At 42.0% G+C, this 17102-nt stretch overlaps 1 protein-coding gene across 1 annotated transcript in view; it reads right to left on the reverse strand.

Annotated features, from left to right (window-relative positions):
- NT5DC3 (5'-nucleotidase domain containing 3) overlaps positions 1-10927 on the reverse strand; it is a 32413-nt gene extending 21486 nt beyond the window's left edge. Inside the window, exons 1-2 of the mRNA XM_034403405.3 lie at positions 10317-10927; positions 1460-1644 (exon numbers count right to left, since the gene is read on the reverse strand). Of these exons, the coding sequence (XP_034259296.2) occupies positions 1460-1644; positions 10317-10584 (453 nt within the window). The 5' untranslated portion in view covers positions 10585-10927. The remainder of the gene's footprint in view (positions 1-1459; positions 1645-10316) is intronic.
- Between the last annotated feature and the right edge of the window lie 6175 nt (positions 10928-17102).

A 17102-nucleotide genomic window follows, 5' to 3' on the forward strand; every position in this document is an offset into this window, starting at 1 on the left:
AAAACACAAGTAATTCATTCTTGGCCATTATTTTGGTTCCATCCAACGACTAGCCCTGTAGAAATAGTTCTATTCCAGGCATGCACTAAACCAGAGATTGCAACCAGTTGTGTGTTAAGATCCAATTTCTTATTTACTATTACAAAGATATTTATAGATATGAATATATAGCCACTGACCTTTGGACAGAAATGCAGCCCTGGGTACTGTATGCTTAACAAAGTATATTGGGAACTCAGTTCACATAGATAACAAATATTCGCACCTTCATAGTATACAGAGGGTTAATACTTCTGTTTACTAATGCAATGAAGTCCTTTGGTTGGGACAGCATTCTAGGCAGCAAAAGCAGCAACTAAGATTCTATTTACTTTCAAAGGGAATTTTTTGAGGATAGCATAGTTGCATATTGCACATTACTGCATTAATCTGTTAATTGAATATTTTCGTCTCCCCATATAGTCCTTGACTTATAACCATTCATTTGGCGATTGTTCAATGAAAGTGACTTATGATGGGTTTTCATCATAGCATTCCCAGGATCACGGGGTCAAAATTCAGGTCTTTGGAAATCAGTATGTATTAACAACGGTTGGGGCATCACAGGGTTGTATGATCACCATTTGCAACTTTTTCAGCCAACTTCCAACAAGCAAAGTCAATGAGGAAGCTGGATTTTCTTTAAAAATCACATGATTCCCTTAACAACTACAGTGATTTGTTTAACAATGGCACAAAAAAAAGGCTGTAGAATTGGGTGCAACTGTGGTCATAAGTTGAGGACTGCCTATATAGAATTTTCTAATTGTAAAGCAGGTTAACACGTGACCACCTTTGGTGGTTTATTGTAATTGACCAGTAAATGACCAGTCATAAGTTGAGGACTACCTGCACATTAGAGTTAGGAGTGAAATTCCCCACTCCTGAAAGATAACATAGCAATAATAATGCCTGTCTTCAAGATTTTGACAAACAATTTCCCCAAAACTGATGAATTTAGGCCAATTCAGATTCTAAGGAAACCTTAGCCTATGTTCCCTCCAGATGTGCAGATATCAATTCCCAGAATTCACTTTGCAGCATGGTCACTCCTGTGAATTCTGCAGTTATGGTTTGCAGATCTGGAGAGCACCTAGTTTGGGGAAGGATATCCTATAAACCGATCAATTTTAAGGATCATGATTACAGATTCTTCTAAGAAATTATTAAATTTTTAATTCTGGATGAGCTAAATTCATTCTGAAATACTGCATGCCGTAAGCAATGGAGTCAACTTCTGGCCAATTTACATTCTAGAATCACTTGAAAAATCTATGAAAGTTCTGCAATATAATTTATGTCAATACAACACAGCTCTTCCATATGCTTTTTATCCAGAATTTATTTCTTGGTATACAACTAGCTTAAGTATCTGAATTTCAAGTATATTATGGCACCACCCCATCCTGTTATATCTTACCCGATGTTCATTGATCAAAAGGTCCCGGGCAGCATTAAAAATCAACGTATGCAAATGCTTGGAATAGAAGACCAAAGTGTAGTCATAATCAAAGCCGTAGATTTCTATATCTGAGAGACTCATTTCATTGTTGGAAAAGATAGCATCCGGATTCAACAAATTACTCATGATTGACGGGACTAAGTCTATGGAAGAAAAAGACACATACAAACACTTGTTCAAGAATAGGTATTCATAATATATATCATAAATGGGATGCATCTACATAAAAGGTACTTAATGCTATTCTTTAGCTAACATGAGGCTGATTCTGATCTGTTTAGTAGCTCATTCAGATAATGACCACTCAGATTTTCCCAAAGGAAGATCAGAATATAAATATAATAGAGAAACAAAAAGCAGCACCGTTGCAAGCTAAGCAATAAACTTGCTTCTTGCCATTTACATGGGCAATTTAATGGAAGAAGCCAGATGGGGAAATTAACTCAGTAACTCAGGATGAAGTTACTGAACACCAAATCCATCTGTAATAAACAGATTAATCCACAACTGCAGACGAAAGTACATGGAGTCTATCACTAAATGTGCTGGATGAAGAGATATCACCCCTTGCAGAGATCTGTCCTGCTGGGTTTCATGTTTTGCTCAATCCTGGTCCTAAGGCAGGGAAAATGATATGGTAATAATTTACTGGGAAATGCTAGCTGTCATGAACAACACTGTTCTGGAAGCCAGAAGTGAGGTCTAAATTGACATGCTGAACCAAAGGGACAAGCTGAGAGTACAGTTAAATAGTAACATCCCACACCATCATCTATGAGATTTCATTGTGGAGATGGCTGTTTCAATCCCCCCCTCTTTGTTCAATGGAACTCAGTGGCCAGCACGAGAGGAACAGGTTTGTCCCAGATCATCACTGACCCAACATGTGGCTGGCTGCACTTTTCATTTGTTCCCCTTGAGATAAATGTCCCGTGATTTGATTCTTGGGAACTTTCCCCCAGTCCATTTTCATGAACAGATTACTTCCTTATGCTGGTAGAGTTAACTGGAATTTAGAACATGTCTTTGAAACACAAGAGGCTCCTTTTCTGGATATCCTTTGCCTGTTCAATATTTATTGAAATGGTTTGCCCTTTTGTATTTTAAATGTCCATGCCTATACTTTTGCATTGGACATCTCAGCATGTGGTATGACCTAGGTGATTTTATCTTAGCTAAGGAGTTAAGCAGAGTTTGGCCTGGGGAGCAGTTGAATGGGAGACCACCAGATGTACAGTAAGAGCTTTATGCTAGACCAGGGATGTCAAACTAGCAGCCCACAGGCCAGATGCAGCATACTCAGGTCATGCCCACTCCAGCTCCGTGAAGGGAAAAAACATTGCGAAACGTCACATGACGGCAACGTGACACCACCACTTTGACACCCATGTGTGCTAGACCAAGAAGTTAAAAAAAGACATCCTAGAACAGTGATGGCTAACCTTTTTGCCATCACGTGCCAGGAGAGGGGGGGCGGGGGAGGGTGGCGTGCGCACGTGCCCACACGCATCTGCATGCAACCCCACCCACCCCTGCTCCTGGCACATGATGGCCTGGTAGGCTCGTTTTTCTTTCTTACCTGGTTCCAGATCCTCTCTATGCATCTGGGAAGGGCGAAAACAGCCTTTCCCACTCCCTTGGAGGCCCTACGGAGGCCTAAAGGGCCCATTTCTCAACTCAACTCAACTCAACTCAACTCAACTCAACTCAACTGATATTTTTTGCTGTCCCCAGCCTCCAGAACCTCTCTAGGAGTCTCTAGGAGCCTCTCTAGGAGTCTCTGGAGGCTGGGGACAGGAAAAAAGTCACTTCCTGTCCCACCAGGAGTCGGGAAATGGGCCCTTTCAGCCTCCGTAGGGCCTCCAAGGAAGTGGGAAAGGCTGTTTTCACCCTTCCCAGATGCATAGAGAGGATCTGGAGCCAGGTAAGAAAGAAAAACAGGCCTTCCCCACCCCACCCCAGGCCCTCCAGAGGCAAGAAACAGCCTGTTTCACTACTTCTGGTGGGCCCAGAAGGCCTGAAAAACAGCTGGCCGGCGCGCACATGCGCCCCAGAGCTGAGCTGGCGTGCCCACTAATATGGCTCCGCGTGCCACCTGTGGCACGTGTGCCATAGGTTCGCCATCATGGTCCTAGAAGAATGCAATGGCAAACTACTTCCATAGTATTGTCAATGAAACTATTGTGATAAGTCACCAGAAGTCACATTTCAAAAAATAGTTAAAATAAAAATCCTCATTCAGGCATGAACTTGGTCATAAAGTTCCTTTGCAGATGAAACTGGAAGGCCATTTAGGCTATCTTGAGCTCATTGGAAGAAGTGCAAATATAAAAAATGAATTATTATGTTAAATGTAATGATGCTCAGTTGTTAAATTTGAAGTTCATAAATCATTTGTTATAGGGATCATAACTGAGACAACACTGAAGCACTTGAGTATTACACGTAATTTGTTAATGCAGTGTTGACTTCACACACTTAAAAGATTCAGACCTATGCACATATAAATGCCATATGACAAAATAACATGCTATTTTGTTGTATGATAAAGTCAATTTTAACACTAGCTGAACACATTGTTAGATATTTATGTACAACAGAGAGATTAAAAAACTGAAGAAATTTCCATCTTGGTCCAATCCAAAACTGCCTTTAAAAATGTCAAAACAGAATATCAACAGAAGATATGTAGAAAGAAGAACCAAGAAGCAGATCTTGGACAAATGAAATCAGGAAAAATTCCCACCGATTTTACCAATGTGGGGTATTCTTTAATTTTTACTGAGCAATTTAAAAGTTTCTACAGCTTTTATTTGACATCCTTACATTATATAATAGTTCTTTCCTATATTAACCTAAATTTAAAATAATCACCTCATCTTTCTTACATTATATATTTATAAGTTAGAGTAGATTGAAAAGATAAATTAGACTGAGATATAAAGATTGTACATAAGTATGTAACAGCTTGCCTATTTTATAACATTAAATAACATTGGTTTTATGGTTACAAAAAAACAAATCTATAATTCTTGTAGCAAAATACATGGCTAAAGTGTTCAGCAAAGCTAGGATCAGGATGCTATATTAAAAACTTACTTTTGCCAACAATTGCAATAACAACAAAGAAATTGTGGTAGACTTGCCTCTACAATTTAGGCAGTCAGTTCTCTTCTGTTTAACTTTTGTCATCTTTGTGGTTATCTTGACATCACATAAAGAACCTTTTGTTCATTGCCCAACTTTTCAGTTCTCATTATTTCGACCTCAATATTTTAATGTTTGAACTATTTGATTCTTGTTTTTTACTGCTGAATTTAATATTACATCTTGGTTTGCATTTTAATTTTTATAATTCCTTACAAATTGCCCAAAGCATTTGTTGTAGCACAAAAATGTTAAAGCAAACCAAACTACTCCATGATTTGTATAGCTCACTTTCTCATTTAAAATATACCAGCACTCAGCGTTCTGTCTTCTGTTTACAAAACCTGCAACTATCTTAGTAAGATAAAATTGCTGCATGAAAAGCCTTACCTAATAAGGTAAATGAATGTATTCTGGAACACTCTTCAAATCCTGACGCTACATAACATAATTTGGCTTTTTAATAAAATGCATATGGCACCTGACAAATAGTTCTTTGAAATAGGCAAATTTAGCATAGCAGCATGATGCATCTGCCCTATTTAAAGAAAAGTATGAAAGCATAGATGAAATATACTTTCTGCAGCACAAAATCTAGAGAGAAAATTTAAGCTAACTTATGCAGCATCCAGGGCCGGATTTAGATGAAAAGAGGCCCTAGGCTATTCCACTTATGAGGCCCTTTCACCTATAGTGAAAGTGTAATTTTAATTTTGCTAACAATTTGAATGTAGGCCCCTCTTGATCTTGAGGCCCTAGGCTGAAGCCTAGTTAGCCTATAGGAAAATCCGGCCCTGGCAGCATCTCATTTGAAAAGCATTGTGAAAAAATAGTAAACATCTTAACTCATGTACGTATTATATAACCTTGCTTTAAGAGTACATTTAAAATTAAAATAAATAATTGAAAATAAGGTATTATAAATTGATTTAGAATGAAAAAACTCTTTGGCCCAGCTTTCAATAGTGTGAGGCAGCTTCTCTTTATGAAAAACAAGTATATTATATTCATACACCACACTAAACTATGACTTGTTTTAGCACTTCTTTGTTGAATTAGCTACTTCTACTCTTATTATCTATTGAGGAAGGTTACATGAGTCTGGTTTGTAGTTCATTTTATTGGAATTCACACATTATGCAAAACCATGGTTTGTTTAGTCATGATTTATGAATAAATCAAATTGTCTGGTTCACACTACACACTAGTTCACATGCCATGGTTGCAGCAGCTCATCATACACTACGACAGAACAGAAAGACAACATTATGGTTTTGTACAATATGTGAACTCCAGGCTTATCTTGGAGTAAAATCAGCCAGGAACATATCGCTAGTCCCCAGAAATTTATCTAATTACTGTATTTCCCTGAAAATAAGACTGGGTCTTATATTAATTTTTGCTCTCAAAGATGCATTAGGGCTTATTTTCTGGGGAAATATGGTACTAAATGCATCCATCTGGCTGACGATCTTAACTGGGGCTTATTTCGGGGTAGGGTTTACATTACGAGCATCCTAAAAATCATGCTGGGCTTGTTTTCCAGTTGGGTCTTGTTTTCGGGGAAACATGGTATGAGGCCCTCACAACAATGATCCATGCAATTATGATTGGACTATAGCAGTGATGGCTAACCTTTTTGCCGTCAGCTGCCAAAAGCAGGGGGAGTGTGGGAGGGTCATGTGTGCACGTGCCATACGCATAATACAATGCCCCCCCACACACGCCACATCCCGTGCATGCGCGTGACCCCCCCAAGCTCCCCGCGAATGACACGTGACCCCCCTATGCTTCCCCCACCCCCGCACATGTGCGTGACCCCCCCTCTGTGCATGTGTGGGTGACCCCTGCGGCCAGTTTTGGGCCTGGCAGGCCTCCCTGAAGCCTCTTGAGACCAAAGACGGGCCGTGGAGGGGGCGTGCCACACCCCCCCATGGCCCATTTTGGCATGGGGGGCGCACCGCTCCACCCCACGCTCCCCCCACCCCCACACATACGCACGAGACCCCCATGCATGCGCACACGTCTCCATGTGCCCCACCCTCACGACAGAGCCAAAAATCAGCTGGCTGGCGGGAGGCGCACATGCATGTGTGGTGGAGCTGAGCTGGGCGATGGCTTGCGTGCCCGCAGAGAGGGCTCCATGTACCACGTGTGGCACGCGCGCCATAAGTTCGCCATCATGGGACTATAGCAATGCGCTCTGCAAAGGACTGACTTTTAGATGGCAGCTGTGCTGAGGCCCCTGCAGGTAGTTGACTATAAGTTTCCAAGTCCAATTAAAACTCTAACCAATAGAGGCCTATACTAAATGTTCATTCTCCAGTTTGAATCTTTTCTGGGCTTTGCTGCCCAGGTAACTCATTGTGATAGAAAGCCCATGTCTCGTCTTCTAGCATGCTCATTGCAGCAAAGTAATTTCCCAGGTTTGAATCAAAATATCTTCATGCCATCCTGATTCATTCATTCATTCATTCATTCATTCATTCCATATCCCACTTTTAATTTTTACAAATAATTCAGGGCTGTGAAATATCCAACACGCTTTTTTATTTTCCTCACAACAGCAACCCTGTGAGGTGGGCTGGGCTGAGAGGTTGACCGGCCCAAATTCACCCAGCTAGCTTTCATGGGTAAGGTAGGACTTGAATTCATGGTCTCTTGCTTTCTAGCTTGGTGCCTTAACCACTAGACCAGTGTTTCTCAACCTTGGAAGCTTGAAGATGGGTGGACTTCAACTCCCAGAATCCCCCAGCCAGCTGGCTGGGGGATTCTGGGAGTTGAAGTCCACCCATCTTCAAGCTTCCAAGGTTGAGAAACACTGGTCTAGACCAAAACTGGTTCCATGTACCAACCTTCTCCATGTCACACTGATCAGCACTATCATTTTATTTATATTTTTGCTGCTGAAGACATAAATGTTTCAAAGGAATCCCAAAAGCAAACTGATCCACAATCATGTTTGGAAGATTAGTATCTCTTATGTATCCTCAATTTTCAAATGGCCTATCACCTTCAACAATGCCTTTACTATGTTTCATGGTTTATTTTTTTTAAAAAAAAAACAATATCCAAGAAGCATAGCTCTCTTAAAAGGGGGAAAAGAAAAAGATACCATATCAGGAATGGACTTTTCAGATTTTTTTTTCCACTGTTGTAGATAAAATGATTGTTAATGCTTTGAAAGAATCGCTGGTAAGTTCCACAGTTCTGTTAAAATTCACCAATAGAGGTTAGCTGCAGCTGGAATTTTAAGGAGTGGAGTAAATATGATCTTCTGGTTGTTATTAAAGTGCAATTATCACCCACACCAGCTAGCAAGTCCAAGAACATCTGTTGTATAATGTAGTAACTTGCATCTCAATCCTCAAGTCATTTGAATCCTCTCTTAATCTTCTTCCACTTCTAAATAGGATAGATTTGACAGGTCCATCTCCAAAGACCAGAAAGCTGCTTCATGATACCTCCAACTAACATGTTGGTCATCGGAGAAGAAGCTGTCAGGAAAGAGATATACTAGGGCTATATTCCCAGCAAGGTCACAGTCACAGTGCACTGCATTCACTGTAGTGATTCACTGCAACCAAGTCCATGTCTGAAAGGCTGAAGGTATTTTATAATGCTTTATAAAATAGACGAAATCACTCATTTTATTTCTTCAAAAAAACTGCTATTTTAACCCCTTGAGTTATACATGGTGGAGTTATACAGAGCCATATAATTCCTGTTTAGAAAGACTTACAGGAGGCTTCAGCTTCTTTGTCCTCAGGGGGAAAGCGTGCCAGAATGTAAGGGCCATTACCAACCATATCCCATTGATTTCTTGTGTGGGTAACGATTCACAAAAGTCACTCCTTTGAAAATCTATATGAGATGGGCAGAATATGCCTGGGAGAGTCATTCCTGGCATGTCCCAACCGCACACTTTATAGTAGCACTTTGAATGGAGTTCAGACTCGTACTATCAACTGCAGCAAACTAAGCATAGATGGAATTCTGCAATGGCAATAACATTTTCTTTACATTTTAAAAAGAGAAAGGGCCCCTATAGAAACTGTACCGTCTCTTCTTAAAAAAAGTATTCCCTAGGGATTACCTCCTTTTTTATTATTTTTTTATTCCCAGTACTTCTTATTCAGAATTCCCGATTTAATTATTCTCTTCCTGGCGGGAGAGCTTTGTTTGATTCTCTTGTGCATTTGCTTGCAATCCTCCTACCTAAGGTTCCTAGTAATCCTTGCTTACTATATTGAATTCTACTGCATAGTGTAATATTAATGCAGTACATGGGGTTTTCGATTCAATTGTATAGAATGTGAAGGATGCATGTTTTTGTTTTATTTGTATAGTTTTCTTACGTATGATGTACACTGAAGGGGGCATTTAATTTCGTTGCACGAGGTGCAATGACAATAAAGTAAAACTAAACTAAACTTGCCTATGAGGCAGAAGCAAAATTAGAACTACTGGAGTTGGGAAGGTTCTGATTGGATATTCCCATTTTATTTAAAAGTAAACATTAAAACAACTACTAGAGCAGTAATTTATGCTGCAGCCTAGAATTAAGCAAATAGGATGCTTAACCTACCTTACTCTCAGAGTTCTTGAAGTAGTACCCACAGGCAGAGGGGATCCACTAAGGCAGGGGTCTGCAACCTTAAACACTCAAAGAGCCATTTGGACCCGTTTCCCACAGAAAAGAAAACACCGGGAGCCAGAAAACCCTACCCGTGCCTGACTATTTTTTGAGCGGCCACAAAACTAGCATATGTAGTTGAATTAAACATTCTGTTTTCTTCTGAAACTTTTCTTTTCTTGGATTTATCCATGGTTGGTCTACAGGGGCTGAAAAGCTCAATAAATCACGTGCTGGCAGGTATCGCACATTGGTGGTTGTGATGCATATTTTGAGTGACAGGGAGCCGCAACGGAGGGGTGAAAGAGCCACATATGGCTCCAAAGCCGCAGGTTGCTGACCCCTGCACTAAGGACTTACTATGGGTCTCCCAAGTTCATTTCCTTATACCTTATCCAGACATCAAGAGCACACCATTCTTCTATCAGGACATCCCAACGTCATAAAAACACCCCAATTTTCTTACTGATAGAGGGCTCTGCGTGCGCGCGCGCGTGCGCGCGTGCGTGCGTGTGTGTGTGTAGGCATCCTCGCCGACTACTTACAAATCCAATACCACTACCATTGCCTGGTTTATCACCTGCTCAACTCTCAGCTTCTAAGCTCAAGCCATGGCAGGGCGACACACAAACCTGCTCTCCGGTGACCTTGGCCAAGGAGATCGCTTTCCTTGACATCGAAGCCGAAGCGCATCACCTCGCACCGTTGAGTTAAGATTTATTTTTATTTTATTTTATTTTTTTAAAAAAAGTCATTTTGGAGCCCGCCCAAAACGAAGAGCAACCAAAGAGGGAAGTGAGACGAGAAGGAAGACAAAGCCTCCCTTTCTGCGATCTTCGAGGGGCAGCGAGGGAAGCCGGAAGCTTCGGGGTTGTTCTTGTTTTTTTTGAAAAGGCACAAAAAGCTGCAAAAACGTGCAACAGGCACCGCGCCAAGAAGGTAGGCGGGCGGGCGCGCGCGCTCGCCTTGCGGGACAACCTTCTTTCCCCATTCCCCGCCGCACCGGCCCCAGCCCCTGATATTCTCTCTCACCTTTGGTGACTCTTTTGGCCTCGTTGTAGCTTTTCCACAGGTAGCTTTTCATATCCGGAGGCGGAGCGGAGGGCTGCTGTTGCTGCTGCTGCGGAGACAGCGTGCAGTAAGGCTTCGCTTTTAAGCCGCCGCCAAGAGGAGAAAACCCGGCGGAGAGGTCAGGAAAAGGGACAGCAGCAGCCGTCCTGCCCGCATTGTCTTTCCCTGCCGCTCTGAGAAGGACCCTGAAGGTACAAGTAGCAGCCGCAGTAGTCGCCGCCGCTGCCATGACCAGCGCAACAGCTACAAAGCGCCTTCAGGCAGGAACGTCGGTGAGCCGCGCGTCGGAGTTTTCCTCTCTCCGCGCTTCCAAGCGCCGCCGGCTGAAGTCACTTCCTCACGCCCCGCCTCCTCCGGCTGGTCGGCCTCGCAGAAGGCAATCTTGGGGTCTTGGGCACCGCGGGTGGCTGTGCTAGAGCTCCGCCCCCCCTTCCCTTCCCCCCCCTTCCCTTCCCCCCCCCCAACGCACACATAGCAATAGCACTTAGACTTATACACCGCTTCACAGGGCCTTTACGGAGTCAGCATATATTGCCGCCGCCACCACCAGCAGCAATCTGGGTCCTCGTTTTAGCGACCTCGGAAGGATGGGAAGGGCTGAGTCAACCTTGAGCCGCTCAGTCCTGCATTCTAACCGCTGCGCCACCACGGCTCTTGTTGCTCAGATGAGCCTCTGGGTTTCTGCGGCATCCATCTGACAATCCTTCGCCTTTATTCCTCGCCTTTTTTCAACTCTCGCGCGTGTGTGGGATCGAAATGCTTTGCTCTGTAGGAGGTTAGCGCCCACCCCTTTCCTAGAAGAATGGAATATTTTGGGAAATATTAAAAAGGCAGAATATTATGTTTCCCTAGATGAGAAATGGAGAAGCATGTTTTAAAGCAGTTCCCACCTTCCTGCCCCCAACCTTTTGTTAATGGGCCAGAGGCAGAAACTCAATCTTTGTCAATGGACCATCATTTGCAACACAATAGGGCCCATCTAGGACGAAACTCACCACATGGCACCTGGGAAGATTACATCAGCCAACAAGGCTAGCTAAAACCCCCACCCCTTGGGAGTTTGACAACCAATCAGGATACTCTTTCGAGGCCCCAGGAAGTTCAAAGCGAGAAAGAGCATAAAAACCCAAGGATTCACTGTATCTGCCCTTTTTCTGTTCAGGAACTCAAGCCATGTGATCCTGTCCACCATTAAACCATCTTTCCAAGCAGTCTCCATGTTTCCAGTGTCTTTTTCCCCACTTGGAGCAGAACCCAGAAGGAGATTTCTTCCAACAGCTCGAAAAAGAAAGGATTGCGCTGATGTAGCTCATGGTCGGAGATAAGAGGCCGCACCCGGGCATTATATTGGCGGCGGTAGGGAGGAACTTCACATCTCCCGCATCTGGATGGATTGCCCCTCAGGGGGGACTGAAGCCACTTGCTGTTGGGTGGGCCAAGCCTCTTTTGGTTACTTTTGAGACATCCTGGAGGGATAAGATGATGTCTCAGACGACTGGATAGAGGGAAAAGTCTGTTATCTTCCTAAAAGTGGGGTGGGAATAGGATGCAGTGGAATAGGGGTCAGCCAGTCTTGACATTTACAGCTGGAATTTTAAACAAAGCATAAAATGATTGACTTGTAAACTACTTGTAAACTACTTTGAAAGTTCAACCATGAGGTGAACTAGACAGTGATCAGATTCTGTAAAAAGGAACTGTTGAAAAAGGCAAGGAAATTCGGAATCATACATCATCTAACACACCACTCCCAAATCAAAATACTGTATTGCATTACAGAATAGTTTAGTACCATAGTATCTGCTGAGCAATAATACAAAGTGTCACATGCAAATGATTGATGAACAAACAGGAGAAGGTTAAAATGTATTTAATTAGTTTATAGCATGCTGTGAACAGCACAGTTGGGCAATCACAGGAGAATGAGATGATCAGACAAACCACTTCAGATTCCATTTGCTGGTGGAAAATGCCTCCTGAAGCAACCGTTCAGTTACAATGAAAATGAAAAAGGTAACTTAGTGACCAATCCTTGCACTTAAACCTTCACAGGTAAAGCAAGAGGAAAAAAAATTTTTTTTTATTGAAAAGTTTTACAAAAAAAAAGAAAATTCAAATATTTCCCCTTCCCCCATCTTCCTTCCTTCCCCCCCACCCCACCCCGCCACTTCCCAGAACAAAATACAGGGTAAAACAATTAACAATCATGCTAAGCTAAGCTAACCAACTACAGATTCCTATCCCCCCCTCGACACTTTAATTCGCCTTTTACTTAACTAAATATACATACTCTTAACTTTTCTATTCATTCATAAGCTATTTGATACTTTTTAGTTCGATATTTGTTTTGAATATAATCAATCCATCTTCTCCATTCCGATATGTATCTTTCTTGTGAATGATCTTTCAAATGAGAAAATTGAAGTACAATCATAAGCATAGTTGTGATTGCAGGATCCAATCTGAGTGGGTCACCAGGACCAGAGGTTTATCTAAGGTGCTGGCATTATAATAATAACAATAACAGTAACAGAATTGGAAGGGGCCTTGGAGGTCATCTAGTTCAACCCCCTGCTCATGGAGCCCTATACTAGGGATTCGAATCGGTGAGCTGCCGACCTTTCTGATAGACAAGCTCAGCGTCTTAGCCACTGAACCACCCTCAGGGAACCTCTCTCTGTGGGTTGTATTTATATGGTAGCGGGTTGTGTGGCTTTTTAGTTGTTAATTGGGGTGTTGATGGCCAGCTGTTAGCAACTAAAAGCCACACACAATCAGGCAACATATAAATCCAACTAGAACAGCCCAGTGCACAGATTCTGGAGACAGAGAGAGAAGTTCCCTGAGGATGGGCTCCAGTACAAGCCTGAATGCTTGGAAGAATAAACCTCTGGTCCCGATTATTAACTCAGATTGGATCCTGCAACATTACCTTGGGACATGTATATTTGCCTTCATTCGACAGTTGTTATTTCATTTAGTGATCACTTTGCTTAATGACCAAGTTGCTGGTGCCTACTGCAGTCATTAAATCAGCATCCCCTGTAGACTTACACAGGTATGAAAGAGTGCAGGTTTTGAAATGAAACAACTGTGTAGTAATCATCACTGCTTAGGTTTATTTGGAAAGTTAAAGTCAAAAATAAGAATGATTAACCAACTATGATCACCAATGAAGAGTGAATAGAATTGTAAAATTGCACAATTATGTACTCAAATTTATATTTATGAAATTGTCCTACACTGTCATACCTTTTAAAATAAAATAATAAGGTGTTCCTATTACTAAACTCTACAATTTGGATGGCCCAATGTACTGCCACATGAGCGGATATGCAAAACATTGTATAAGGGTTGGGATACCATCAATGGTCCGAAAATGGGCAAGCCTTTGTTAAATATTGTTATTTAACAATAAATATTGCCGCTGGGTGAGATCATCCGTGGCTTCGGGGTGGAGTTCCATCAGTACGCTGATGACACCCAGCTGAACATCTCCACCCCAGGCCACCCCAACGATGCCCTTGAAGTAATGTCCCAGTGCCTGGAGGCCGTGCGGGCCTGGATGGGGAGAAACAGGCTCCGACTCAACCCCTCCAAGACCGAGTGGCTGTGGCTTCCGGCGTCCCGATATAGCCAGCTGACGCCATCGCTGGCTATTGGGGGCGAATCACTCGCCCCCACGGAGAGGGCTCGTAACTTGGGCGTCCTCCTGGATGCACGGCTGTCTTTAGAAGATCATTTGACGGCCGTGGCCAGGGGGGCTTTTTATCAGGTTCGCCTGATACGCCAGTTGCGCCCCTTTCTAGATCGGGACTCCCTACGCACAGTCACTCAGGCACTTGTCACTTCCTGCCTGGACTACTGCAACGCTCTCTACATGGGGCTCCCCCTGGGGTGCACCCGGAGGTTCCAGCTGGTCCAGAACGCGGCCGCGCGGGGGATTATGGGGGCGACGAGGCGCTCCCATGTGACACCTCTCCTGCACAAGCTGCACTGGCTCCCGGTGGTCTTCCGGGTGCGCTTCAAGGTGCTGGTGACCACCTTTAAAGCGCTCCATGGCTTAGGGCCGGGGTACCTACGAGACCGCCTTCTGCTACCAATAGCCTCCCATCAGCCAGTACACTCGCACAGAGTGGGCCTCCTCAGGGTGCCGTCCGCCAGACAATGTCGGCTGGTGACCCCCAGGGAGAGAGCCTTCTCTGTGGCGGCGCCCACCCTCTGGAACAACCTCCCCCCAGAGATACGTACAATAACAGACCTCCGGATTTTTCGTCAGGCCCTGAAAACCTATTTATTTCAACTAGCTGGGCTGGCTTGAGTTAAATTTTAAATTGATTTTAAATTGGGTTGTTTTAATTTACGGCCAAAATATCTAATTATTTTAAACTGTTTTTAAATTTTGTATGTCCTGTTTTTTACTTTGGCTGTTCACCGCCCTGAGTCCTATTTGGAGAAGGGCGGTATAGAAATTGAAACAAATAAATAAATAAAATATTGTACCTAACAACATGGGACAACAAAGTGCTTGTATCCCCATTATTGCCAGGGCAAAAAATAGGCCATCAACTAATTTGTATTAATACTCAATTATATTACCAATACAGATAGTCCTCAACTTACGACTATAGTTGAGCCCAAAATTTCTGTTGCTAAGTGAGACATTTGTTAAGTGAGTTTTGCCCCATTTTATGACTTTTCTTGCCATAGTTGTTAAGCGAATCACTGCAATTGTTAAGTTAGTAACATAGTTGTTAAGTGAATCTGGCTTCCCCATTGACTTTGCTCGTCAGAAGGTTGCAAAAGGTGATCACAAGATCCCAGGACACAGCAACCGTCATACATATGAATCAGTTGCCAAGTGTCTGAATTTTGATCACGTGCCCATGGGGATGCTGCAAAGGTTGTAAGTGTGAAAAATGATCATAAGTCACTTTTTTTTCAATGCCGCTGTAATTTTGAACGGTCACTAAGTGAACTGTTGTAAGTCAAGGACTACCTGTATTATTAGACACCCTGTTTTATGGTTATGTACATAGAGCAGAGGTCTTCAAACTTGGCAGCTTTAAGACTTGTGGACTTCAACTCCCAGAATTCTCCAGCCAGCATGGCTGGAGAATTCTGGGAGTTGAAGTCCACAAGTCTTAAAGCTGCCAAGTTTGAAGACCTCTGACATAGTCATGATTTTGTTCATTACAGTGGAATATATGTTAAAGAAATCTCTATCTCAGAAGATGCTTTATTATTAGTCACATAGACTTTCGATTTAGATTTATTACCTTAATATACTAGGGGCATCTGCAGGGGGATATAAAAGTCAAGGTAGTAGCCATGACTGCTCCTTTTTCTGTGCAATACATAAAGGGGTGGGGTGTTAATGACACTGATGTCATTGTGACTTTTTTAAAACCACATTTCAGAGGAGGTTTGCCCTTGGGCTGCTTCCTGGGGCTGAGAGTGAATAATTGGCCCAATGTCATTTGGCTGCCTTTGTAGACAAGATGGGACTAGAATTCATAATTCTCCCTCTTTTTGATGTCTTAATCAGTACATCAAACTGACTTGCCTCAGTATATCTATACCAGTCATTAGCATTTAATGGCAATATATAATTCTATGATTTAGTGATAATGCATAAGCTCTGTGGCACATATATATTTGAATAGACGTGTGAAAAATATGTTACACAAAGCAAGCCAAAAAGAAGAATTTACTCAGGAAGATTTCACCCCTTACACCAGGCAGAATGAAGAGTTTCAAAATATGACTCCCAAAACAAGAGTTCACATATGAACTTGCAATTACATTCCAGTGAGAAAGTACCAGCATATATGAGGGAAGTGCCAGAATGGCCAAACTTTGATGGACTGGACAAGCTGTTTGAAAATGCAAGATTGTATGGGACCCATAATCACTGGGAACTATCACAGAGATAAAACATTCTGTGTGGTTCTCCCATTTCCTTTCTTCTGGAGCTCAAACTTGATTTTGCCAGCTGGGTTTTGAATTTGCAAGGAATATATGGATGTGAGAATAAGTGGAGTTTTTACTTAAAAAAAATAAACCTGCATTTATTTTTATGTGTCCAAATATCTGGACTGAAAAAAATAAATAGCAATGGATGTTATTTTCAGATCTCAGTATGACTATAGTTTTAAAATAATTAAGATGTTTTCATAGCCGATAGACAGAAAACTGAAATTCATACATAGGAATAAACATATTGTACCTCATTGTAACATTTTTACTTCTTAGCCAACAAAACCATGCAGCTCTGAGTATGACTTTTCAAAAATACGTTTTCTTGTGCCCAGCAAGGTTTGCTCACAGGTAAACATATTATATGTAAGATTTTATCCTTAATCAGATAAACCAACATAAATTTAGTACTTATTAATTTTATAAAATTTATTGACTGCCTATCTTACCATAGGCTAACTCTAGGCGGATTTATCAATTCAATTCTATATACAGCAGTATGGAAATGAAGAAATTTTTTATTTATTAGATTTTAATTTTATTTTATTTATTAGATTAGATTTTTAAATCATCACAATCTTAGGGCTCTTGGTGGTTTACAAAATATTTTTTCATTGGCAACAAGCCTCCTGTGAAGTCAGGTGCTTAGCTGAACTCTATTCTAGAAAACCAAAATACTGTGTCAACAGATTTACAGATGTCATGCTTCTTAGCATACTTTTCAGGTCAAATGGTAAAACATAGTAAATCTAATGCTATAAATGGTTC

This window comes from Pantherophis guttatus, chromosome 7 (assembly GCF_059756535.1).
Source record: "Pantherophis guttatus breed Tessera chromosome 7, ASM5975653v1, whole genome shotgun sequence".
Taxonomy (NCBI): domain Eukaryota; kingdom Metazoa; phylum Chordata; class Lepidosauria; order Squamata; family Colubridae; genus Pantherophis; species Pantherophis guttatus.